We start from the raw sequence: 27,973 nt of genomic DNA on the forward strand, positions 1-27,973 counted from the left end.
GACCTCCTTCCCTCCACAGGAGCTCTCCTAGTCTCTGTCTCTGATCCTGCTGATTTCCATTCTCTAACCCATGTTAATCTTAAAGGCCTTTGAGCTCGATTTCCTGATGTTCCTTTACCACAGTTAAAACATATCCTAGCTACATGCTCTTCCTGTACAAGTCTCATAAAAACACCTGCTATTCAGACTCTTGGTGTTAACCCCCAAGACTTAAAAGCTAATGCTATTTGGAAAATTGATGTCACTCACATACCAAACTTTGGCAAACAAAAATATGTGTTTGTCTCAATTGATACCTTTTCTAAATTTATGTGGGCAACAGCTCAGACAGGAGAAAGCTCTAAAAAGCTTATAAGCCATATGCTCTCCTGTTTTGCTCTGATGGGCTTACCTCTTCAACTGAAAACTGACAATAGACCTGTGTTTACCAGCAAACAATTTAAAGATTTTTGTTCCCTCTGGAACATTACTTATACCACAGACATTCCCTATAATCCACAGGGACAAGGCATTGTCAAGAGGGCCCATCAAACCCTTAAGGCTCAACTAAATAAAGATAAAGGAGGAATGTACCCCCCCAATATCCAGCTAGCAAAAGCCTTAACTACATTAAATCTCTTTAATATTTACAATAACTCGGACTTACCTCCTATTATTCTTCACTGGAAAACACCATCTACTCTCCCATCTATTAAGGTCAAATGGAAAGACCCACTTGATAAAATTTGGAAAGGGCCTGACCCTCTATTGACCATGGGAAGAGGTTTTGCGTGCATTTTCCCACATAATTACTCTAAACCTGTCTGAGTTCCTGCCCGCCATGTCCGACAATACCCTCATGATGGCACTGTTATCCCTGAAAAACAAGAAATACAAGAGGACTAGCCGCAGGATACATCCCAGGATCCATAATATGACATGGCAGAACCTACAAAAGTTGGCTCACAGAGCCCTCTCTCCTACCCCTCCCCTGAATGTCTTATGCTATGACTGGCCAGTTGTGTTTTGTGAGTGAGTGTGTTGAATGACCAAAAATTTTTGTATGACCCATCTGCTCAGAGTACTCTAAATGTTAAAACCATTGTCACTAACATACGTTAACTCTCTAAGTAACCTGAGTCTGTTTATAGTCCAAAGTAAATTATAGTAACCTTCTAACTTGTTACAAGTTTCTTTTTTTTTCACAAGTAAGTGATTACAGCTATCAAGCCTTCATATGAAGAATCATCTGTTCATATGGTAAGGTATTAAACTATAAAAAGTTCCTCCATACACAACCTATGTAAATTAACAACATTCACATATTCTGTAAACTTAACTGGGGTATCTTGTCTTGCCACCATAGGCCTGCCTTTGTCAGCCAACAATTTAAAGATATTTCCCTTTATAACATCACCCATGCCACAGACATCCTTTACTACCCCCAAAGACAAATGGCTGTTCCCCTAGACATCACATCCACTGACTGCTTCCCTTAGACTTGAGATATGATCCTACGTCTTCATACCAATGGATACATTCCCCCTTCCTTACCTGTCTACCCTTAGTTGCAGGACCCTAGCTTGTTTTACTTCTTCTGCTCACAATAGGTCCTATAATTCTTTTTTTAAAAACATTTTAATTTATTTATTAATGAAAAAGAGAAGAGGAAAGAGAAAGAACCAGATATCTTTCTGGTACACATGCTGCCAGGGATCGAACTTGGGACCTCACGCTTGAGAGTCTAATGCCTTATCCACTGTGACACCTCCCAGACCACAGTCCTATTATTTTTAATAAGCTCATGGCCTTTTTTGCAGCAACATATTGATGCCATAAAGATGCAACCTATACAAGCTCACTATCATAGGCTGGACATGGCAGAATATTGAGTTGCTGTGGAGGATCTGCCCCCCTCCATCAGAACGTCCACCATGTAGAGGGCTGGCTAGCCAATGACGGGTAAAAGGGAAACTAGTGCTATCCAATCAACCTAAGACAGGGAACCTGGTACTACTGGGCAAAAATGACCAGGTGTTCCAATGACGGGTAAGATGGAAGGCTGATCCCTAACCTAAGACAGGCACAGTGCACCCTGCCACAAAACAAAGTCAGCCAAACATCAAAATGTGATATAAGAAAGGGGGACACATGTGCCCTCAAGGTTGCTATTGGCATGGCCATAGAGTTTATATTAAAAGACAGTTCTTGGGAATCAGGCGGTGGCGCAGTGGGTTTAGTGCAGGTGGTGCTAAGTGCAAGAACCGTCTTAAGGATCTCAGTTTGAGCCCCTGGCTCCTCACCTGCAGGGGAATCGCTTCACAGGCAGTGAAGCAAGTCTTCAGGTGTCTCTTTCTTCTCTGTCTTCCCCTTCTCTCTCCATTTCTCTCTGTTCTATCAAAAAAAAAAAAAAGATCCCGCTTCCCTACACCTTAGAGTCCTTGTTAAAAGATAAGTTCTTTTTCCCCATGAATCACCAAGGACCTTCCAGATAACAGCTGACTACCATGACAAATAATATAAAATAATAATAATAAATCAATAGGAAAGATACATCCCCAAATACTCAGTTGGCTAAGGCACCAAACCTCTTTTTCTATAAAGCATTCAAATCAGATGTCCTGCTAACCACGAGAAGCAGATTGTTTGTGTTTCTTCCACAGGAATCCCAGAAAAAACCATCTGGACCCCTACACACCCTGACATCACCCACTAGATGGCACGACTACAGTGGCACAACCCCCTCGAAACCCTAGATGTCACCTGACGCGATCTGAAGAACCTGATTCACAGACTCCAAGGACAGAACTTTTTTACTTCCTGTCTGCCTTTCCTGCTTCTGCTTTGACCTGTCACATTTTGGTGGTTCCAGCTCACTCTCTACAGAAAAGAAGAATTCCAGAGGCTGACCTTCCTCATGCAGCATTTCATCCGCTGCCATTTCTCCCCCTACTCGCTTACTTTGGACTGAGACTTCTATCGGACTTGCTGGTATACCCTTTGGACACTTTAGACAATTTTACAGCAGCTTCCTTCCCTTCACATTGCTGGTTTTTCATAGACTGACCCTGAGTAGTTCATAGACTTTACACACTGTTGCCCTGGGCATTAGATAAAAGGAAAGGGGGAGATGCTGGGAAATTGTGCCGATGCAGTCACATCTGCCATGTTGTCCCCTCAGGCTACTGCTAGTTCCCGCGAGTTTTGGGACATTCTCGGAGTACCTCTTCCACCATGTTGTGCCCTCAGGGCATTGTCTATTTCCCCGCAATATTTGGAGTGCTTTGGTCACTCTTCCCCCCTCCCATTCTCACGAGAATTATTATCCTATCCTGGAGTGCTATGGTTACTCCTCCCCCTTCCCATTCTCGCGAAAGCTACTCCTACAAAAGCCCTTCTTCCGCACCTCGCTCTCTTGCCAGCGCTTCACTTCGGTGTTCAGACGCAGGAAAGATTACTGCATGAAGCGGCCATTTTCACTACCTCCACGTGGCCAAACCTGCTTCTTTAGCACCCAACTCTGAGGTGCCAGAGCAAATAAAGATTTGTGTTCCCTCTTCGCTCTGGACCTCCTCTCTCTCTTCTCTGCGGCACACAACAACAAGCAAGCAGGAGTACCAAGACTGGAAGTAGCTCCCAGCACAAAAAGGAGTGCCAAGACTGACTATAATCTGAAAGGACCATACTCTATGAACTGCATTTGAGGAGACATTCCAAGAAGGGGAAAAAGGAAGTTGCTTGTTTCATGACTAAGAGGAATAGCTACCAGTTAAACAGAAAAGCTGGAATATGATGAGTTTTATAGTTTGTAGTGAGACCTAAGTATCCCCTGGAACTCAAAGGTCAAAACAGATCACAATAAAAGGAACACAGAGGAGATTCCTGCTTCATTGGACATAATGAGGAAGATGCCTGGAGGCTATGAGACTCGATAGAGAAAGCAGAGTTCCCTATCCATCCAATGGTACCGGGGAGGGAAGAAGTAGCCTGGAGTTGATACCTTTGATCCAAATGAATACCATTCAATGGAGTTGGGATACCAAAACTAATGGGCCAGTATCTCTACAAGGACAACAAAAAAGACACTCTAGACTTCTTCCCCATACCCCCATACTTGTATGTCACTGAGAGTTTAAAGACTGATTATATAATCTCAAATCTAGGACACCACAGAAGAGAAAGAAGTTGCCATAAACATGAACTAGGCCCCTCTCAGAATATTTCCAGCAGTGACTAGAATATTCCAAGGCCTTTACCCACTATGCTAACATAGAAACTATTATAGACTGTCTATAACTGTAACTATAGTCCTCAGTACCTGCAGAAAACAACAAAGATTATACACACACACACACACACATATATATATGTATATATATATATATATATATATATACACACATATATAGCAAATAGCCACAGCATCATCAAGCCAAATATTGAAAAAAGAAATACATAACAGAGAAATATATAGTTGCAAGTGAACAGAAAAAAAACCTAGCACATGAGAACTTAAACCTCAAGAAAATGTAATACCACATTAAGAGTGCAACTCTGTGAGTCCAACTTAAAAATATACAAGACTGTATCTTCTTAACAGCTAGGTAAAATCATTATTACAAAGGGAAAAGAAAAGAAAAAAATTTTATAACATAGAAACTAATAGATGGTGATCCAGGAGGTGGCGCAATGGATAAAGCACTGGACTCTCAAGCATGAGGTCTTGAGTTCAATCCCTGGCAGCACATGTAACAGAGTGATGTCTGGTGTTCTCTCTCTCTCTCTCTCTCTCTCTCTCTCTCTCTCTCTCTCTCTCTCCCCTCCAGTAAGTCTTGGAGCCTAAGGGATAGCTCACCCAGTAAGGTGTTATGCTCTACCATGCATATAGCCCATATTTTAACATGGTACCACTTTGTAGTGTCACACCACCAGGAAAACCAGTGCTTTATTATTTTCTTCCTCTTTCTCTTCTCCATTTAAAGTAAAAAGAATGAAGAAATATGCCTGGGAACAGTGAGATCATACATGCATGAGGCCCACTGTCACAACAAAAAAATACAAATGAGAAGGAAAGCTAATCAAATAAAGCAGATCTCAGAAAAAATAATTGATATGCTCAGAAATAAAATCCATAAGCCAAAGATAGAACTTACAATGATTCTTAATAATAGATAATAACTCATCAATAGTCCAAAATAGTCAATGGGCTAGTTTTAGGAAAACAGCATTCTGAAGGAATTCCTGGAGCTGGTTCTTATAAACAAATAAGTGCTAAATGACAAAAAAAGTTACATTTCATTTATATAGATAGCATTTGTAAACCAGTTTTGAAGGTTTCTATCTATCAGTGGAAATGATATGTCCTGTTATTTCATTGGTTATAGAGACAATTCTGTCCTGAAAAAGGCTTTCATCAGAGTATTCCTTGTGAACAAGATCAATGTCCTACTCATAATTGTACTGCTCAGGAATAAAGTAACTTTCCCTTATGTGTTTGTTATCTATGATACTTAAGGTATCTTCTGGCTCTAAAAAATTCTTATTTATTGTGGTTCATCTTATTAAAATGTAAAACACTTATTTAACTACAACATTTGCTATTTATTCATTCTCTTATTGATAGGCACTTATATTAACTTGCATGACATAAATATACAATAATATTTACAAAGGCCTTTTTGAGAATCTCTGCACATAGTTCCCTATATAAATAGAAGGGTATTTGTGGGGCAATAACTCATGTACCATAGTCTCCCTATTTTTTCAAAGATATAACAAAAATTTGTATTCCCAGATGTAGTATCTGAGAGTTCTCATTTACTACAGCATTCCTAAGATTTTTACATTATAATGTTATACATTTTCTTGCATCTTATCCTTCTACATTATAGTTTTAAGAAAAGTTTTTGCTATTTTGGTTAATTATAATGTGGTATTTCTTTTTTATTTTATTTACTTATTTATTTTTATTAGTAATGTAATAATGATAAGATTGTGGGATAAAAGGGGTACAATTCCATATAATTCTCACCACCATCCCCTCCACTCTAAGGTTCTCTATTCTTTATCCTTCTGGGAGTATGAACCAAGGTTCTTAGGTTTAGTAAATTGTATTTATTAAGATTTTAGAGCTAATTTAGTAAAACATATATTACTCTGTTTCCCAAAAAATCATGTATATAAGTAGGCAGAGGCAAAACTGTTAGTTATAAACACGCTTAATCCTCTGCAAATACCCCTCTCTTCCTATGTTTTTCTGAGACTCTAGAGATAAAATTCATAGTTGTGATATCTAATCTACAAGAGTTCCTTTAATAGTAAAATGTTAGTAATAATGACATTTGCTTTGTGATAATGTATTTTTAATTATATTTCTCAAATCCATAAAACTTTTTCTCAAGGCAAGCTCCAGAGGTGTAAGCAAAGGTTTTTTTACTATTATATTAAAAATGTTGAGTGTGTTTTCAAAGTACCTAAAACTAATAACAAAACTTCAAACTCATATATATGTAACTTTTCATTTTCAGATTGTGTATCTATCTTATATGGATAGTCAGAGGAAGGTCTTGAGAGAACATATAGGCCAGGATCATCATACTTTCATTACAGAAATCGCTCTTGCCTCTAGCTAGTGACTTTGACTTTTCAAAATACTCAACGGCACATATTAGACTGGTGGCAAAGTAGTGTATGTCAAGGAAAACCTATCCTTTGAATCCCCTATCTACTTTTAAAATGCTGCCCCACCTGCTTCACTATATTAAGGATTTTATCATTCCAACTTTTATTACACAGTCCCGTAAACCAATATTACCTCAATAAAGAAAAAATAATAAATTAAACACTTCTAATTATGATATTTCTAAAGATCTAATTTATACAAACTGAACAGTTCTGTAATACAACTATTATTCATTCAAATGAAAGCATCTTGAGTGAGCTTTCTTTTAATACATACACTAATGCTCTACAAATTGCAGTTTACATGCTTAAAGGAGCCATGTAAGTACAGGCAGTAATTCAGAATCTAATTACCAGTGGAGTAATAACAATTTACTTTGGGGGATTTCTTCAATCATTTTTTAATGTGTGCTCTTTCTTTTTTCCTCTATGACTAATGTTAAAGGTATGTGAACAATGTATGTGAAGTCTCCACAATGACCACTAAGTCATTTACCATCATATGAAAATGAAATCACAGAGATTTCAAAAGGGGCTAAAACAAACATATTTACAACATGACAGAACTCTTTACTGGACTAATCTGACAAGGAAGAACTTCTTGCTTCATAAATAAGTACTTGGGTCATTAAACCTAAGCCAAGTTCAAGTAGCACTTTGACTAGCATCACACATTCAACATTATTTTATCTTGAACCGATTAGTCTTGTAGTTCAATTCCTTGGAGGTAAGCTGGAGAAAATTAGGGAACAATAGTTTTATGGAAGCTTACTTTCTTCTTTTACTTGTTCCAGAGGAGCAGTATTTATTACTACTTTTATTAAAACTTTTTTTTTTTGCCTCCAAGGTTATTGCTGGGGCTTGGTGCCTGCACCACGAATCCACTGTTACAGGAGCACGCCCCCCCCCCCAGTCCCCCTACTTTTTTGCTCTTGTTTTATCGTTGTTGTTTGTGGTTATTATTATTGTTGTTGTTATTGTTGTTGAATAGGACAGAGAGAAATGGAGAGAGGAAGGGAAGACAGAGAGGAGGAGAGAAAGATAGACACCTGCAGACCTGCTTCACCACTTGTGAAGCGACCCCCTGCAGGTGGGGAGCCTGGGGCTCCAACCAGGATCCTTAGCTGGTCCTTGCGCTTCACGCCATGAGCACTTAACTTACAACCCCACCCCCATTAAAACTTTTTTCCAACACCTGGAGTTGTTTTCTGAAAACATGATATAATCTATCACTCTAATACTTAAAAATGTCAGAGAAATGACATTTCACTAAAAGTGTTTGGGGCTTTATTCTAGTATAAATCCTGCCTTTCTCTGTTTGTTCTATTTTATTTAATATAGAGAAATTGCGAGGGTTGGGGGAGATAGGGAGAGAGAAAGAAGATAGATCTCTTCAGACCTGCTTCACCACTGGTGAAGTGTCCTCCATTGTAGGTGGGAAGAAAGGGCTTGAAACTGGGTCCTTATGCATAGTGCAACCTGGTGCACCACAGCACAACCCCTTAGAGCTTTATATAATGTCACCTTAGGACTTTCTGGGCATAGTAAGGGATGCATCCTCTCTGTTTCTGTCACGCTGGCCAATTTACTGTTCCTCAAACTTAGCATGGGTGTTCACATGCTTTTCTCTTTCTGACATGCTATTTCAATTTTGTCAAAGTTCAGTTCATTAACTCAATTAGCATATTAATTACACAGCATTTTGCTTTTAAGATCATTTTAATCCTTCTGGAATTAGGTGTGTATATGCTAGATTGTGAGTCCTATGAAAGCAAATAGTATGACTTTTCCTTCTTTCTATTCATAACTTTCCAGAACACTGCTTGCACATAGCCGATAGTGAATACACTTGTACTGATTTGTTTTTGAATGATATGATTTACTCCAACTTCCATTCCATAAATACTTTACTGAGATTCAATGTTTACTTTGTGTGCTATAAATATAACATTTTGGATATTGCTACCATGTGTGTATATGTAGCATTAACGTTTTTGCTAAATGGTTATTGGAAAAGTATTGGCTTATATAGTATATTAGCTCACTATTTTTGTATTATTGATTATCTGACACAACTTTATAGAAGTCAAACATGATGTTCACAACATCATGCACACAGAGAACTTTGATAATGCATTTTTATGGTGATATCAAATTTAGCTCTGTGTCACCAAGCCAAGGTCACAGAAAACTGTGTTGTTTAATGATTAAAGTTATGTTTTAGTATTGAGAGATTTTTAAAAAGCATACTTCAAGAATGAATGTATTTAACACCAACATAAGACAATATCCATAGTAAATCTTGGTTAGAAATAAAAATGCAAATACATACTATTTTCATTCACTAAATACTTATTATAAATCTCCAAGTAAAACTCCAGAAGTAGGTCAATTAAGAAGGTCCTGTGTAGTTCAAGTAAGAAACAGTGCAGAGGCATACCCAGTTGACTGCACATGTTACAATGCCTAAGAACTGAAGTTCAAGCTCCTGACCCCCACCTGTAGAGGGGAAGCTTTACAAACAGTGAAGCAGTACTGCAGACCCACCTCTCTCTCTTTCCTTCTCTGTTTCCTCTTCCCCTCTAGGCTTCTATCTCTATTTAAAAAAAATAATAAATGCTTAAAAAAGAAAGAAGAAATAGTGACTTGAAATGGAATGATAACAGTGGATATGTGGAAAATGGACATATTACAGAAACATACAGAACAAGGAATTAAGGGCTCTTCAGTAACTATGTGCAAGGTGGCATTAGTATCATAAACATCATTAAACTGAAAAGAATTTCAGAAGAGAAGCTAGTTTGGCAAATATCTCTTTCCTTTAGTTTACTGGGTTTTTGGTTCATTATTTCATTTTATTCTTATACATCAAATTTTAAAACATACACTAAATCAGTGCTGTAGTATGTTATGCTTTTCAAGAAAGTACATAAAACACTTATATTTGGAGTTCTCTTTCCATAGCAGGGAACAAAATAAAAGAGAACTTCTGAAAATTTTTATTTGGACATTTGTGTCATAAGGATTTGGTAATTATTTAAGCAAGCAATTTTAAGGGGGTAGTGGCACACCTGGTGAGTGCACATGCCGCCATATGCAAAGACTTGGGTTCAAGTCTCTGAACCCTACTTGCATGGAAGAAACTTCACATGTTGTGAAACATTGTTGAAAGTCTCTCAGTTTCTCTCCCTTCTACTCCCCCTTCCCTTCTCAGTTTCTATCTGTCCTATCAAGTAAACAAAATAAGGAAGATAAAAGACAAAATTGGCTATTAGGATTGACCTTTATAGTGACCTGGTGCAAATAAAAAAATAAATAACAATTAAAAAACAAAAATTAATATCTAAGTAAACATGAAACTGTAAAATTATCCATGATATATTTCAATTTGAAGCTGCAACAGTAAATAAAAGACTGTAATCCAGGTGACAGAATGGATGATGTCTCAGATTCTTCAACATAAGGTCCCAAGTTTGATATTAATACCATGTGTCAGTATGATGTTCTGGTTCTCTCTTACTGAGAAATAAATCTTGAAAAATAAACAATAAATCAATGACCTTAGTTTTAAAATGCATACACTTATTTCAAGAGCAAATAGTCATTACTGAGCAATCAAATGAATTTAAACATTGTGAACACTTTACTACACATGGCTCTGTTTTCCTAATAACAATATTAGTTGAAAGTTTCAAATTCCTTTCTAGCTAACTTGACCATGTTTTGAAGTAGAGAATTGAGAACTCAGAAATTTCCACAATTGACTCAGGAGAAAGCAGAATTAAGACTCCTTTATTTGTTAAATAAAATTGAGTATATCTACTGAGAGTTAAAATATAAAGGGAAATATAGTAATAAAGATTTAGCAGAGAAATAAAATAACTGGTGATCACATTTACACTTTTTCTGAAGAAAATATGCCTATCAAAAAAGCTGCTAGACTATAACAGTCCCTACCACAATTACTTAACTGTGGTTTTTCATCTGAAAAAATGAAATCCATCATTATTTGGCCTGTGGTCTTAATTTAGGACTTCTAGCCTGGCAGACACACACACAAAAAAGATGTATAGAGTAAGTCATATCCCTTCTAATTTACTCCACTGAGATAGAAAGAAAATGCCATGATTTATGAGAACAGATGCTGAAAAATTAAGAAGTTATGATGTAATAAAAACATTATTAAACTCATACTAAACTGAAAGCACAGAGACATGAGAAAACAGTGGATGCTAATTAATGTTTGGGGAAAACTTATTTTTATTCTGTAGTCTTTTATCCTTCTCATGTTAATAAATCACTGAATTATGGATTGTCTAAGCCACTAAGTAGCTAAAACCATATACCATCTTAAAAGACTTCTCTTTCGTAATGTCATCAAAATTCAATGACATCATATAGGGAGATACCTTGAAATATGCCAGTGTTGCCCCCATTATGGAAAAACAGTATAGAGAATTCTTACATAAAAGTGGAAACACTTTATGATCCAGCAACCACATTTAGGCATTTATCCAAATGACATGTGAATGATAATTTGAAGAGGCATGTGCACCCCTATGTTCAAGTTATTCACAAGTTATTCACAATAGCCCAAATGGGGAAGTAAACTCAATGCCTATCCACAGGTGACTGGATAAAGAAATTACACTGCATATATTCAACAATTAAAAAGGAAGACACTGTGTCCTTCCAGACAAAATGAATAGAACTGGAGTTGATTATGCTTAGTGAAGTAAGGAAGGGAGTGAAAGACACCAACTAAATGATTTACTCATGTGTAGAATATAGAGCATTGAAGCACATGAACTTGCAAAAAAAAATGTAGTTAAATCATCTTTAGACCTTAGGAGAATTATGGTGGTTATCCTTCGAAGTAAGGGCTGGGGACACAGGACTTTGGTGGTGGGAGTGGTGTGGAAACCGAGATATAGGAAATAATGTAGTGCATTATCTTTAGAGATTATACTACAATAATGAAACATGTTAAATATGAATTCATCTTTTACTGTTACAAAGTAATGAATAATTATAAATGTTAATGAAAAGATACTTCTCCTACATATCCAGAATATTGTTATATGAGATTTTTGCTATGCTAGGTCTTATAAACCTAGCACAGCAGGTTAAACGCATGTGGCACAAAGTGCAAGGACTGGAGTAAGGGTCCCTGTTCGAGCCCCCGGCTCCCCACTTGCAGGGGAGTCGCTTCACAGGTGGTGAAGCCGGTCTGCAGGTGTCTGTCTTTTTCTCCGCCTCTCTGTCTCCCCCTCCTTTCTCCATTTCTCTCTGTCCTATCCAACAACAACAACATCAATAACAACAATAGTAATAACCACAACAACTATAGAGACAAGGGCAACAAAAAAAGGAAAATAAGTCAATAAAATATAAGAAAAATATATCAGTTATCTTAAACATGTAGTTATATGAAGTAAAAGGGTTATTTTATATGAACAACATTCCAATGAGCTATTTCTTATTTGCAGGTATAATGTTCCGGAGTTGTTCAAGGAAACTAGTGCGTTCATACTTCACCAGGTCACATTGACCCAGCAATAAACTATGAGCTCCTTTTCTGAGAACTAAGGATTGCCTAGACCCCAGGCCTTCCATAGGTATAATAATGTAAGACTTGTTTAAGTATGCATTCTTTTCTTTTTTTTTTTAATGAAATGTCCTTTTTAATTTTTTTATATTTATTTATTTTCCCTTGTGTTGCCCTTGTTTTATTGTTGTTGTAGTTATTAACGTTGTTGTTGTTGTCGGATAGGGCAGAGAGAAATGGAGAGAGGAGGGGAAGACAGAGAGGGTAAGAGAAAGACAGACACCTGCAGACCTGCTTCACTGCCTGTGAAGCAACTCCCCTGCAGGTGGGGAGCTGGGGATCGAACCCACAGATCCTTATATTGGTCGTTGAGTTTTGCACCACATGCACTTAACCCTCTGGCTACCGCCCAACTCCCACTTTCTTTTATGTCCAGGAATCCTATTGTGCCATCAGTCTACAAAAATAATGTATTCATACTAAGTAGCATGTGTAGGTTTGTTTGCCTTGTAAGCAGGGAAATAGCTAAAAACCAGAACATCATGTTTGAGAATTTAACTATAAAGAATGTCTCTCAGGGAGTTGGGCGGTAGCGCAGCGGGTTAAGCGCAGGTGACGCAAAGCAAAGGATGGGCATAAGGATCCCGGTTCAAGCCCCCAGCTCCCCACCTGCAGGGGAGTCGCTTCACAGGCAGTGAAGCAGGTCTGCAGGTGTCTATCTTTCTCTCCCCCTCTCTGTCTTCCCCACCTCTCTCCATTCCTCTCTGTCCTATCCAACAACAACAACATCAATCATAACTACAATAATAAAACAAGGGCAACAAAAGGGAATAAATAATAAATAAATAAATAAATATTTAAAAAAAGAATGTCTCAATATACATTAGCTGTACTCATATCACTAAGAATTTAGCAAATGCATAAAGTAGCAGTTTTTATGCTCATTGAAAAACAAGTGTATATACATGCAAACAAAAGAATAGGCAAATTATCTGTTGAAGACTGGACCATGCTAGGAAGAGAAGGATGGTGTGGCCCTGGTATATGATGATGGAAAATGATCTGAGTTGGGGTTGAGAGTATTCTGCTGACATCTATCCAGGGAGATAAGAAACTGTACCCACATACCAACAACTGTACTACAAGCTAGTAACCACCTCCCCATCAAATTTAAAAAGAAAATATACAACAGAATCCGAAAATGTTAGAATTTCTGCTCATACATTTTCTATTAACATCAAAACCTCTCAACAAGTGGGAAAATGTTATATAACATGAGACTTAATTTTAAGGGAATAAACATGATTTCTTAAAGTACCTATTTGTCCTTACAGCAGTATAATCAAAATTTCAGCTATGTTTCATGGGGTATCAGTTTATAACAGTAGTTTACAGTCTGTGGGGTGCCATTCTAAGTAATAAGGGATTATATTAGTTTGAAGTGGAATTTCAAGCCCTCCTATTACAGATATAATTAAGTGTTTTGATATGGTTTTTATGGTTCTTTAGAATATAATTATTCAAATACATATACTAGTAGTTTAAGTACATATCTCAAATAAATAAACAAATTCACACACACATATACATACTTTTTTTTTCCTGAGTGGAGAAAAATCAGTTGGAAAAGAAGTTCAGGAAAATCAAAATACATAGACACAGGTAAAAAGTTTGAATTTTCTAATTTTCCTTCTACTGTCTTCTATTATGCCTTACCAAATGACAGAAGTTTCTTTTAAGGACACGGTATATTTTGTTGCGTTGTCAGGATTGCTTATATATCTGGCTCACTAGAGTTCATTATATGATTAGAATATATCGTATATTGTGCTGGAAATGTCTGCTGATAAAGGCCCATTGTTTTGCATAATATCAATTATATTCAATATTATCCTGTTTAATAAAACTGCCATAAATTTAAAATCAAAATTTTTAAAAATCAAAAACAGGGGCTGGGTGGTGGCGCACCTGGTTGAGCGCACACGTTACAATGCACAAAGATGCATGTTCGAGCCCCTGGCCCCCACCTGCAGGGGGAAAGCTTCACAAGTGGTGAAGAAGGGCTGCAGGTGTCTCTCTGTCTCTCATCCTCTCTATCCCTCCCTTCCCTCTTGATTTCTGACTGTCTCTATCCAATAAATAAAGATAAAAAAAATCAAAAACATACCAGATACAGCAAGGAAGTCATCAATGCTTGTAATGTCATCTACGGCTTCAGTGAGAACATGGATGTGATTCTCCCAGGTGCGCTTGTACATTTCCATGGTTTTTTTGACCACTTGACTGTTGGGTCTTGAAGCCAAAGCCAGGGCAGCATTGATAATCTGTCAAGATGTACAACATTCACATGATGATTTCTTTGGCACTTGTCTTTGTATAGATCTAGGTGTTCTTCTATTTATTCCATTCCATGTTTGAGTGGAATGGTCCTCTTTCCTCTCTCTCTCTCTCCTATGTGAAAATACAAAGGCTCTAGGACAGAATGAAGAGCCTTAGGTAAGTAAGTCCTGCTCTGTACCTGTAAAGCTAGTTTTCTAGTCATTAGAGGTGTTCTTTTAGCGGCGTCCTCTGTGACAAACACTCAAATTAAATAGCTATATTATAACAGAGAAAAAGATATCACGTGTACCCATGCTTCCATTTTGTCAATAATTTAATTTTTAGAAGTGATTTGATTAATTTATTTATATTAAATGAATGTCACTGCACTGAGAAGTGTAACCGATAAATAAAAAAAAAAGATAGTGGGTAGCTGTATTTAACGGACCTTATATTACTTAATGGGAAGGCCAACATACGCAGTAACTATAATTCAGTTCAGTGTTAAGAGGATGAGCCACCACATGGACAAATAATGCAGTTGGCAATGAAGATGAGAAAGAGCACTTTCAGCAGAGATGGAAGACTTCACAGAAGAGTAGCACTTTCAGCCAGTCCTTTGGGTTCACATTACACAAATAGCATTCATACGCAAATCACTGGAATAAGAGATTTGACTTCCTTGAGGACTTGAAGACTTTCACCAGTATGTTTCATTATTTATTAATTCATTTGTTATCTTTCAACATTGCAAATATATTCTGATTATTTTAAACTATTAATTAATTAGCCTACAGGGTTGTTGCTGGAGTTCCGTGACAACACTATGAATTCACTGCTCCTGTGGCTTTTTTGTTTTGTTTTGTTTTGTTTTCTATTTTATTGGATAGGACATAGAAATTGAGAAAGGTGGGGAAAGCAGGGGGAGAGAAAGACACCTGCAGACCTGCTTCACTGCTTGTGAAGCAACACCCCTGCAGGTGGAGAGCTGGGGGTTTGAACCAGGACCCTTGCACAGGTCCTTGTGCTTTGTACTATGTGAGCTTTAACCAGATGCAATACTGCCAGACCGCTCTGATTATCTATTATATATAAATTAGTGCTCGAGATTATAAGGTTATGGTAATAACACAATGCAGACAAAATCTACTGCCTTCATGATGCTTATATTTCAGTTAAGAAGACTAGGAAATTGGTGATTTTTTAGAAATAATTTATTTATTAATTTTAGATAGATGTAGAGAGAAATTGAGAGGGTAGGGAGAGGTAGAGTGAGAGAAAGAGAGACCTGCAACACTGCTTTACCAATCATGAAGCTTCCCCTTGAAGGTGGGAACCTTGAGCACTATATTGTGTGTGCTCAACCAGGTACACCATTAACTGCCCCTATAATTAGGACGTTAAATATCAATAAATAAGATATATGGTCTATTAGATGGTTATAAGAAGTAAGGAGAAAGACAGGATAGAGAAGGACAAGGAGTGGTGTGAAAATAAATATTTACAACTTTAGAAAGACCTCTCACTGAAATGGGCATTTGAGTATTGTCACTAAGGGGAAAGAATTTGGTGATAAATCATAAGGTTTGCAAATAGATCATATGACTGGAATAGGATGAGATTGCATGAAATATTGCCCAAACTATCATACAGCCATTGACAAATTGGTGGGAAACAATAATTAAGGACATGTAAATGAAGGCACCATGTTACAGTTGGGTGTATTCCTGTGTCTTCAATATTTTTAGAGAGAGTTTGAGCAAAAAAGGCATTAGCTCCTTCTTAAAATTCTTGTAGATTTCCTCTGATGAACCATCTGGGCCTGGACTTTTGTTTGAGGGGAAGTTTTTTCATTACTTTTTCAATTTCTTTTGGCTGTAATTGGTCAACTTATGGTTTGCAGTTCTTCCTTGTTTAGTCTCAGAAAGGTATATTTGTCTAGAAATTTGTCTATCTGCTCCAGATTCTCCAGTTTGGTGACACATAGTTGCTCATAGAAGCCTCGCATGACACTTTGGATGTTTGTGATCTTTTTCTAAATCCTTCAGATGTGAAGTCAGACTGCTTATTTGATATTTTAAAAAATTGAATGAATTATAGTATTGTGCAAAAGGAGAGGTTGGAGGTTAAAGATTTGTAGATGTACAATTGTTTGGAAGGCTAGTATTGATGAAGGGTATTAGATGTTAACTTTCCTAATTATGAAGATCAATTTCAGAATGACTTACCTCTGCACACAAATTACATTCTAGACAGAGATGGGCAATTAAACTGCATAAAATCTTTGTCATTTGCTCTTTTCTTCACTCATATAACGGTTCGTGAATTGTAGCAACACTTATTAGAATTCACATTGGGACAGATGAAATCTTATATGTACTGGATAGTATAGATTTAACAAAGAAAAGTCATGTTGGTATGCATGAGACCCCTTCTGTTTCATTTGGTTTAAATCCCCCCTGCTTAACACTATTTTATTTACATAACCACTTCATTCTATTTACATAACCACTGTTAACAAGTTCTACCCTCCCTCCAGGGCATTTGTGGTTCAGTGATAGGATTCTCGCCTAATCTGCCCCCTCTTTGTCACACTCTGATTTTCACCAGTCACTTTTCTCTCCACTCTCTCTATGTCACATCCTGTTTCCACCCTACTTGGGAAGTATATATAAAGACAGCATTGTGAGTTTTAGGGTACTGTACTTTGAGTTTAACTTAGCTCGTCTTAGATTGTGCTGCGTCCTGCATGAATAAAGAGATACTGCCTACAGCTCAACCATGAGTCCCTGGTCGTCTGTTACCTGCCTGTGAAGCCAGCCCGGCGAAAACAACATTGTCCGTGCAAAACAACATATGGCGCCTGAACAGGGACTGAAATAAGCCCTGAAACATGGACTGGCATCAGTGTGGGACCTAACCCTCCCATCGTCCAGATAGGTAAACTTGGCTACCCATCCACCATGGGTTGCCTTTCTACTTATGAAGAGGTTTGCCAAAGCCTCTACTGTTTCATCATGAGACAGTTACTCTGTCTCTGGAACATTTTACTCTGGGCCACATTTCGGTTCCCTGACCGGGAACTTTGGTTTCTTATGACAGGGATCATAGAGCTTGGGAGATGCACGGAGATTTCTCCTTGGACTTTCTGGATTCCCTCTCCCATGTTTCCTGAGGAAAAGGACTACATTTTGCTCCGGGCCACAGTTTGGTTCTTTATGACTGTGATCGTAGACCTTGGGATATGCATGGGGATTTCCCCTGGAACTTTCTGGACTTCTTCTCGAATGTTTCCCGTGGAGAAGGACTACTCTAATTTGAAGAACATTCTCGAGTACCCTGGCAGTTCCCAAGTATGGAGACACGTGGTTAGTTCTACTCTCCTGATTGGATTCTTTCTTCGATGGGAAGACGCTTTTAAAAATGGGTGCCTGAAGCAATCCAGCAGGAACAGTCAGAAGCACCCTAAATTTCGAGGACCTTTTTGGGCTAGGACGCCCTCCGGGGATTCTTAATCATACATGTTGAGATCTTGATAATCTGGTTCAAGTTGCGTTTCATAAGAGAATGATTTGAATGACTGAATTTTTGTTTGACATTGACTTAAAAAAAAGCTAGACGCAGCCATGATTTCTAGAGACATCCAGAAACAATCCAAAAAATTGTTTTTTCCCTCCTTTGATTTCTCTTTTACGTCTTGACATGAATCTGAAACGTTTAATCCTGAAAACTGTATGAGTTATGGGTGGGGCAGATAGTGCAATGATTATGTTAATTATTCTCATGCCTGAGGCTTTTAACCGTGGTTCTTCTGTTTACCTTTACACATTTTATTGAGTTTAAACTGTTTAAACAACCTTAAAATCATACTAGAAAGGACTTCCAATTATAATGGAGTTATCAATTATAGTAAACTTCTAATCTGCTACAAGTTTTGTTTGACAAGTAAGTGAATTTCCGCTGTCAAGTCTTCACATGAAAAAGCATCTACTCAAATGAAATTCCCGGAAATCCATTTGGATCCTGTTCTCTGACATCGCCCACAAGATGGAATGATTACAACATCGCCCCCGGAAACCAATGAGGTGACCTGGCACGACCTGAAGAAACAGATTCACAGACTCCAAAGATCACTCTCTACAGAAAAGCAGAATTCTGGTGGCCGACATTCCCCATCAGCATTTCATCCTCTGGCATTTTCTTCTGTGGTCAGCTACTTTGGACTGACACCTCCATCGGACTTACTGGTACACGCTGCTGTGTTTCTCTAAGACTAACTTCAGCCAATTGCCTTGAGACTTTATAGATCATGTCCCCTCGCCTGCAGGCTCTGCCCCAGAGACAGAAAACTCCCCCTCCTTATTAGGTTATGCCCACAGAGGCATGAAGAGCCCCAAGAGGCAAGAGATGCCCACAGAGGCAGGAAACGCCCTTTGAGGCAAGAGATGCCCCCAGAGGCAAGAAATGTCCTTTCGCCTGCTAGGCCTTGCCCTTTTAGGCAAGAAACATTCCCCTTGACATCACACTGGTTATTGCTGTTCGCCTATTTTGTTTTCCATGTCTTATGCCAGTTCTTTTGAAAACACCTGTACGATATACATTTCTGTTCACCCCACAATGGCCATTAGTTAAAAAGAAAGGGGGAATTGTTGGTATGCATGAGACCCCTTCTGTTTCATTTGGTTTAAATCCCCCCTGCTTAACACTATTCTATTTACATAACCACTTCATTCTATTTACATAACCACTGTTAACAAGTCCCACCCTCCCTCCAGGGCATTTGTGGTTCAGTGATAGGATTCTCGCCTAATCTGCCCCCTCTTTGTCACACTCTGATTTTCACCAGTCACTTTTCTCTCCACTCTCTCTATGTCACATCCTGTTTCCACCCTACTTGGGAAGTATATATAAAGACAGCATTGTGAGTTTTAGGGTACTGTACTTTGAGTTTAACTTAGCTCGTCTTAGATTGTGCTGCGTCCTGCATGAATAAAGAGATACTGCCTACAGCTCAACCATGAGTCCCTGGTCGTCTGTTACCCACCCGTGAAGCCAGCCCGGCGAAAACAACATAGCCCGCGCAAAACAACAAAGTCATCCCAACCTCATTTCTAAAATAGCTAATTTAGTAAAAGAAGCAGCCAAAATTCAAGCAATTGCAAGTACTAGTGATTTTCAAACTTTAGCTTGTATCAAAACCACTTTGAAGACAGATTACAGCGCTAAACATTAGAGTATGAACTCAAATGATGCACCAGGTTACCCATTAATTTGCATTTCTAACAAGTTTCCAGCTTTGTAATGACATACTCCCACTCAGAGAACCACTTTATTATAAAATTGTATTGTCTCCTTGGGTGGAGGGTAGAAGGGAGTAATGTTAACAGAAACATGAAAATACCTTATGAAACATAAGTGAGAAACCTTCAAGTGAGGTAGACTCTAGCTTCACCATCTACAAAAAGTTCAGGAGAAGTAACAGCTGAAAGAAAACCCAAGAGGACAGCTGGAAAATATCTGAGGAAAAGATAAAGGACAAAAACAAGAACAGAAATTATTATGAGAGAGCAATAAAACAGAGGTATTAAAGAGTTAAAAGGAAGAATAAAAAGGAAGAATAAAAGGAAGGGTGGTGGGAATTGTGTGGAGTTGTACCCCTCCTACCTTATGGTTTTGTTAATTAATCCTTTCTTAAATAAAAAAAATGAAAAAAAATAAAAAAGGAAGAATAAAAACTGTCAAATATTGTCAATCAAGAAAAATGAAGACCACGCGAAGTTGATTTGTGAAACAGTAATCATTGATATTGCAGAGTGTTGGATGAGTGATTCAGATTTCAGCAAAATATAATAACAATCAAACATTTTAAACTATTAATCTAGTGTCCTTTGCTTTATATAAATAACTCTCAATAAATTGTTACAATTTATTGTATTAATAAAAAGTTAATTGCTTGAAAAAATATGTTGAGATTTTATTTATTTTTAGGAAAGAGGGACAAATTAAACGTTTGAGAAAACATAGTAATTTTAGAAATAACTACTAGCAGTATTCTTTGTCTTCATTTTAAGATTTTATTAAACTATTAACTCAAATATACATTTTTGTATACTGCAAAGTCTCTGTTCTCTGGTATTTCATCTGCTCAGAAATTGTTCAACTGTGTACACATGTAGTTATGCTGAAGTTATGCCTTTACAGAGAAGCATATTTTTAAAGTACAACTGGTGCAGAAACCTCAGTGGGAATGTAGAATCATGAATAAAAGACACACCATATTTGTAAGAACATTTTCTGTTTTGCTGCTGATCCAATGCATCTGATTTGACATAGCACACTGTGAAAAACATTTTTTTTTTAATAAAAACATACTTGCCTCTCTTGATATTTAGCTTAAATCTAAATGCTGACAAAATTCAGAAGGTATGATAACTCTATTATGACTTTAAGAAATTTGGGGAGTTGGGCAGTAGCTCAGCCGGTTAAGCACAGGTGGTTGCAAAGTGCAAGGATCCCGGTTCGACACCCCCCCACCCAGGCTCCCTACCTGCAGGGGAGTCGCTTCACAAGCGGTGAAGCAGGTCTACAGGTGTCTATCTTTCTCTCCCCTCTCTGCCTTCCCCTTCTCTCTCCACTTCTCTGACCTATCCAACAACAACAACAACAACAACTACAATAATAAAACAAGTGCAACCAAAGGAAAAATAAATAAGTATTTTTTAAAAAAGAGTTTAAGAAATTTTATCCCAATATATTTTAGCTAGCATCTTAGTTAAATATCTAGAGGTGAGGAAAGATACTTAAACTCACTTTATACACACCTAATAATAGCTGAAATCAGTTGTGCTGCTTTCTGAGGCCATTTCCTTTAAATCATGGTAGGAATCTGTCTGTACCTAAATCTGTACATACCACACATAAGAAGCATCTAGCCCATCATTTCACTTTTGAAACTCTCTTTTTTATTTTAATATTTATTTTTTAGATATAAACAGAAATCAAATTTGGATGGAGGAAATAAAAACAGAGAAAGACAAAGAAATACCTGCAGCACTTTTCCAATGCTTGTGAAGCCTCCCCATGCAAGTGGGAAGTGGGGATTCAACATCTAAATCCACAATTACAGTTTACACACTGGGCCTTACCTGTAGTTCTCCATAATGGGATGCCCCAGGCCTTATTTTAGCATATGCTCTAACCTCACTGTGTTCAACTATACTTCCATGAATCATCTTACCTCTATCACTTTGAGTTAACAACTGAATCTGCCTTAATTCTTTCAGTCCATTCCTTTCTTTGTTCCACCAGCAGTGTTCCACATCTCTAACAAATCTATTAAAATCTCATTTTCTATTACATGTCCCACCACCTATACCTAGGAAACTAGTTATCTGTGTTTAAACTACTTCTCAGACTCTGTGGAAACTATTGCAGTTATGGGGATGGTGGAGGTTGGTGGGCTCAGAATTTTGGAGGAAGGCATAATGAACTACATACTTTATGTATGGTTGTGGAACTATACTCCCATAACCTTATAGGATTGTAAAAACAGGCAAATCACTATAAGAAAATGCTCAAATAGTTTCCACTTTTAACTACATAGTAGCTCAAGGGCTAGGAAGAAAATATAAAGGTTAAACAAAAAATACTTCAGTGTCTAAGGCTCCAAAATCCCATGTTCTGTTTCCAGGACTACCATAAGTCAGAACTGAACAGGTCTCTAGTAAAATATATATATATATACATATATATATATATGTGTGTGTGTATTCATATTTAAATGTAAATAAGTAATAATTCACATACTTGTTTATACACAGGCCTACTTAATATAATTCTCTTAACTAGAAAGAGAATTTTTTTTAAATTTGATCTTTATTTATTGGATAGAGACAGCCAGAAATCAAGAGAGAAGGGGGCAGTAGAGAGGGAAAGAGACAGAGATAACACCTACAGCTCTGCTTCACTACTCACAAAGCTTTCCCCTTGCAGGTGGTGACCAGGGACTTGAACCTGGGTTCTTGTGCACTGCAACATGTGCACTTAACCAGATTTTCCACCACCTAGCGCCGAGACCATCTTTTTTATTTTTAAGAGGGATGCAATTCCACACAATTCCCACCACCTGTTCCGTATCCCATCCCCTCCATCAGAAGCTTTCCTATTCTTCATGCTAGAGAGATGATATTTTAAGCATGTTAATCAAACTTACTGCTATATTCATAGAGTGTCCCCAATGCAAAGCAGTATGCTTACAGCTTACTCTGAGAAGCTACTAGCAGGAAGCCAAGTAAGATATTTTCTTCCTCTTCAACATTGTTTAGGTCATAAATTGGAACCTAATTCAAAGAAAGCTAATCTATAAACTGGTAAGTGATTGGTCCTAGGCATGATAAAATAAAGTTTGATTGGTTCAAATCTCTTGAATATTTAATTAGGGGGTCAGCTGGTGGTGCACCTGGTTGAACACCAATGTTATAATGTGCAACCTGGATTGAGGTCCCCAGTCCACACCTGTAGGAGGAAGTTTCAGGAGTGGTGAAGCAGTGTTGCAAATATCTCCCTCTTTATATCCCCCTTCCTTTCTATTTATGTCTCTCTATCAAATAAATAAAGGTAATAAAATTAAATAAAAAAGAAAATTTAATTGGTAACTATGAAGAAATAGTAGTAGAAACTGAAGATAAAAATATCTAAAATTAACACTTTAGTAAAATCATAATCAGAAGGGGACAATGAAATCTGAGCAACCAGGGAAAAAGAATGATTAAAACTTTTTCAGAAGAAGCTATGAAGGTGCCAGGTGGTGACACACCTGGTTGAGCATACATGTTACAGTGTGCAAGGACCTAGGTTCGAGCCCCTTGGTCCCCACCTGAAGGGGGGATGTTTCACTAGTGGTGAAGCAGTGCTGCAGGTGTCTCTCTGTCTCTTTCCCTCTCTATCACCCCATTTCCCTCTCAATTTCTGGCTGTCTCTAACCAATAAACAAATAAATAAACATAACAAAATTAACAAAAAGAAGATATGAAGGGAAAGAATTTATGAGATTAAAAAAGCAGAAGAATAACATATAAAATAAGAAAAGGAAGTAGATTAAAAATGAAGTAGAAAAATATATAAAAGGAGTAAATAAACACCAACACAGAGAGAAAATACTCAGATGATTCTTTTTAAAATTTCCTTGTATTTACTATTTTCTGATCAGTATGACTATAACTTTTAATGCTAAGAATAATAAAGAGAGAGCATCTTCATCCTGTTTATATCAGCAGAATATCTTTGAAGTTTTCCTCACTGAGAATAAATTTATCATCTGTCACTTTTACAGTGTCAAGCAATGTTCTTGCCATTGCATTGCCATAAAGTTGAGACAGCTTATATACAACAAGGGAGTCAAGAGCATAAATGGAGACTGGAAAGTCATTTAAACAAACAGTGTTTAGAATAACTGGGCAGCTACATTCAAATGCATGAAACTGGATTTCCATCTCACACTGAACTAAGGTTAACACAGAATACATAAAGTTCTGGGTGTAAAACATGGACAACTCAAGTGTCTGATGACAGATGAGTGGCTAGAAAGCTGTAGTCCACATGCACTCTGAAATATCACTCAATTTTCAGAAAAGATAAAATCTTGATTTTTGTTATAACATAAAGGGGATCAAGCTGAATGAAACAAAATAAAAGGAGGAGAAGGACAAATACTGGATGATCTCTCACATGTGGGACTTAGCAGGTCATGCAAGGTAATAGATAAAGGGAGTGTGACATAAGTCTGGCTTATAATTCTGCAGATGTGAGTTTACTAAGGAGAAGAAAAGGGTAGCTGAGGAATGGAGTATGAGTCCAAAGGACCTGTGGTAGACAGAGAGAGAGAGAGAGAGAGAGAGAGAGAGAGAGAGAGAGAGAGAGAAAGAGAGAGAGAGAGGTGCAAGGAAGTGGTTCTTTTGTCCTAGAGAGGTTTGTTAACTCAGATTTTTGGATAAATGTGAATCAATATATCCTCAAAAAATTACAAAATGGGAAAAGAATCTCCAAAAACCTGAAATATTCTCAGTCTACTTTAGAACTTTTTAAAATGCCTCCCCAAATAAAAGAGTGTGATGTAACAAATAATCTAATTTAATATAAAAAAACTGGGAAGAGCTATAGCTTAAGGGTTAGTAAAGGGCTAGTCACATAAACCAATAGGCAGATTTTCCACTTAAAGGAGGTTGTGTTAAGTATATATTTAGTTTGAGTTCAGTGGATAATTTATAGGAGGTTTAGAGTCATATATATATATATGTATATATATACATATATATATATATATGTCTAAAACACACACACACACACACACACACACATTTTACTACCCTTATACTTGTGGTGCTGAAAATGTAATGGGATAGAATCTATATCTTCTACTTGTATACCAAAAAAAAAAAAAAAAGAAAGAAAAACAACTGAATCATTTTCTGACTTTCTCTACTAAAAGTGACATTACAACAAAGCTAATACTATTCTAAACATCTGTGAAGCAGCAGAAAAAGAAGGACAAAGGGGAAGGTGGAGAGACAGAAAGGCAGGAAAGGAAGAAAAGAAAATCACAGCAATATGTCTACCATATATCCAATACATTTATTTTTATTTTTAATGCCATAGTATATCAGCTTTATAAATTTATAACAGTCCTTTTTCTTTAATTTTTTTCGACCAGGGTTGTTGCTGAGGCTCATTGTCAACAGTACAAACCCACCACTCCTGGAATTCATATTTTCCTTTTTTTTTTTTGTTGAGAGAGAGAAGTATGGGAGGTAAAGAGAGAGTAAGATATATGCCTATAGACCTGCTTCGCCACTCATGAAGCTACCCCCACAATTGGGGGACAGGGGCATGAACTCTGTTCCTTGTGTATGATAACATGTGTACTCAAATGAGGTGCACCACCATCTGACACCAGTCAATTAATTTTTATCCAAACTGTATGATTTATTTATATAGCCTTTTCTGTCATAGACAAATAATATATTGCTTATAAAATCTACCTGGCCTCTGAAATTATAAAATGAGCATTGAGTCCACTTCAAGATATCATCTGAATTCTGTCCTCACAGCAAGGTGTTGACTTTGTTACCTTAAATAGCTGTTAACTATTCCAAAATAGTTCATTTTTCCAGTTGATGCTGGAGAATAGACACAGGGATTTATGTATATTCAATATCTCTAAGCAGCCTCCGCAGTTCTATTTTTAGTCTTTATTTTTAAAGAGGGCATAAGAAAAGATAAGAGACAAGAGTTATACCAAAGAATTCATTGACTACCCATGGAGTTCCCTTGGTGCTGTCCTTGGTGCTCCATGGGGTGCTGGGGATCAAATCCAAAGATCCCATGCATGGCGAGCTATGACTTTTGGGGAGTCATCTTCCCTGTACATTATTAAACACTTTGTGAAAGTAAAGCATTCCTTTCATTCTATCCTCCCTTTTAAATAATTTGTTTCAAAAGAATTTCTACTTCTAAAATTTTGTTGTAAGTGGTAAGAATAGTTTATAAGATTAAAATTCATGATATCCTAGAATGTTCTAGGCAGGATTTTTGAAGCACTCAATTTGCATTTACATTTTTAATCCAATGAGAAGTTCCTTTTCATTTTATTAGTGTGGCAATAGAGACACACCAAAATGGAATACTCTGTGTGAACTTATAGAAGAAACTTTATATTGAAAGCTAAAATTAGAGTTTTGCTTTGCTTCACACACCTCTTTTTTATCAAAAGAACTAAAGTAACTCTCCCCTGAAATGTTTTCCTTAGAAGTGTGTGTGTGTGTGTGTGTGTGTGTGTGTGTGTGTGTGTGTGTGTGTGTTTTCTCTGAGGTATCTGTGGGGAACTATACTGACAGTAGCTGATGCCTCTCACATTCCTTAAGACTTGAACATCCAGATGTATATACTACTCAACTTTTATTAATAATTACTTAAAACTGAAAATAAATCCATACATTTAATCTTTCTTCAGAGATACTTTAATATTGGCATTGATATAAATAATTCTACAAACCTTGGTTTATATAACAACACCAACTTATGGACTGAAAAATGAGTTATGTGTAACTTATGTTTGGTTAACTCAGTGTCATGGTATGTAGAGAGCATTAAAATATAACTGGATATATGACACTTCAACTCCATCTCAGCTACACTTAGACTTGTGGTGCTGAAAATGTAATGCAATAGAATCTATCTCTTCCACTTGCAGAAGTTCCAAAACACTAGTATGTGAAGGAAGTTGATATGACATTCACTTAGTTGGTAATCACATAATAATTTTAGAATTTAACAATAATGGTATGGTACCAAATTCCAGTACTCTAATTCTATGAATGATCACTAAGTTGATGAAATATTAAATGTTCAATACTGACTCAGTGTCTATGTAAAGTTTTTCACATTTTTTTTGTCTTCTCATAGTTTTCTTTTTTAATTTTTAAAAATCATTTATTTTAAATTTATTGGATATAGACAGTCAAAAATCAGGAGGGCAGAGGGAGACAGATAGGAAGAGAGACAAAGAGACACCTGCAGCACTGCTTCACCACTCACAAAGCTTTCCCCTCATAGATGGGGACTGAGGCTTCTGTCCTGGGTCCTTGTACATTGTAACATGTGGCAAACCTCAACCAGGTTCAACACCACTGGACCCCTTCACATTCTTCTTTATATGAAGCTACATTTGCATTTTAGTAATAAACTATGTGATGTATCTCATTGTCCATAGTATCTGTCAGCTTTATATTGAATAATAAAGACATTTTTGGGACTAGGAAGTGAGTCACAATGCAATATAATTGTATGGATTCCCACAGGCATATGACAAGTAATTGCACTGCAATCAACTTCGGTCTCACAATGTTATGATCTCCTTATTCCATGAAGGATGACCCCTGTGTGATCCTAAAAATTACATCTTCAGAGCATAGGACTTACATACCCGAGGAGACAGGTTTCATGCCCTAAGCCATGGATGTCAGATTTAAGCAGTACTGTGGTTGGTCTGTCTATCTATCTATCTATCTATCTATCTATCTATCTATCTATCTATCTATCTATCTATTAATTCATCCATCTGTCTGTCTATCCATCTATCCGTTCATCTATGCATCCATCCATCCATCCATCCATCCATCCATCCATCCATCCATCAATCTATCTACATCATAAACATAAATACATCTTTGTTTAAAGAAAAGGAATGGAAAGAAATGTCCTATCCAACTGTCACTGGGTTTGGTTAAAGAAAATCCAAATGCATATTCTCTCTGCCCTGGCAAGCAGAAACCGTGACCCAGGGTGCCTGACATGGTCTCTGAAGGCATGATGGAGTCCCCTGCCCCACCCCCCCCACACACACAGATCACTGGAAACATTCAAACAACGGAAGCCACAACCAGCCCCAGC

General features: G+C 37.2%; 1 protein-coding gene across 1 annotated transcript in view; it reads right to left on the reverse strand.

Moving 5' to 3' along the window:
• The window catches only part of CTNNA3 (catenin alpha 3), a 1,573,756-nt gene that overhangs the window by 592,449 nt on the left and 953,334 nt on the right, over window positions 1–27,973 (reverse strand). Inside the window, exon 11 of the mRNA XM_060193489.1 lies at window positions 14,376–14,532. Coding sequence (XP_060049472.1) covers window positions 14,376–14,532 — 157 coding nt within the window. The remainder of the gene's footprint in view (window positions 1–14,375; window positions 14,533–27,973) is intronic.

The sequence above is a fragment of the Erinaceus europaeus genome, chromosome 1 (genome assembly GCF_950295315.1).
Source record: "Erinaceus europaeus chromosome 1, mEriEur2.1, whole genome shotgun sequence".
In the NCBI taxonomy this organism is placed as follows: domain Eukaryota; kingdom Metazoa; phylum Chordata; class Mammalia; order Eulipotyphla; family Erinaceidae; genus Erinaceus; species Erinaceus europaeus.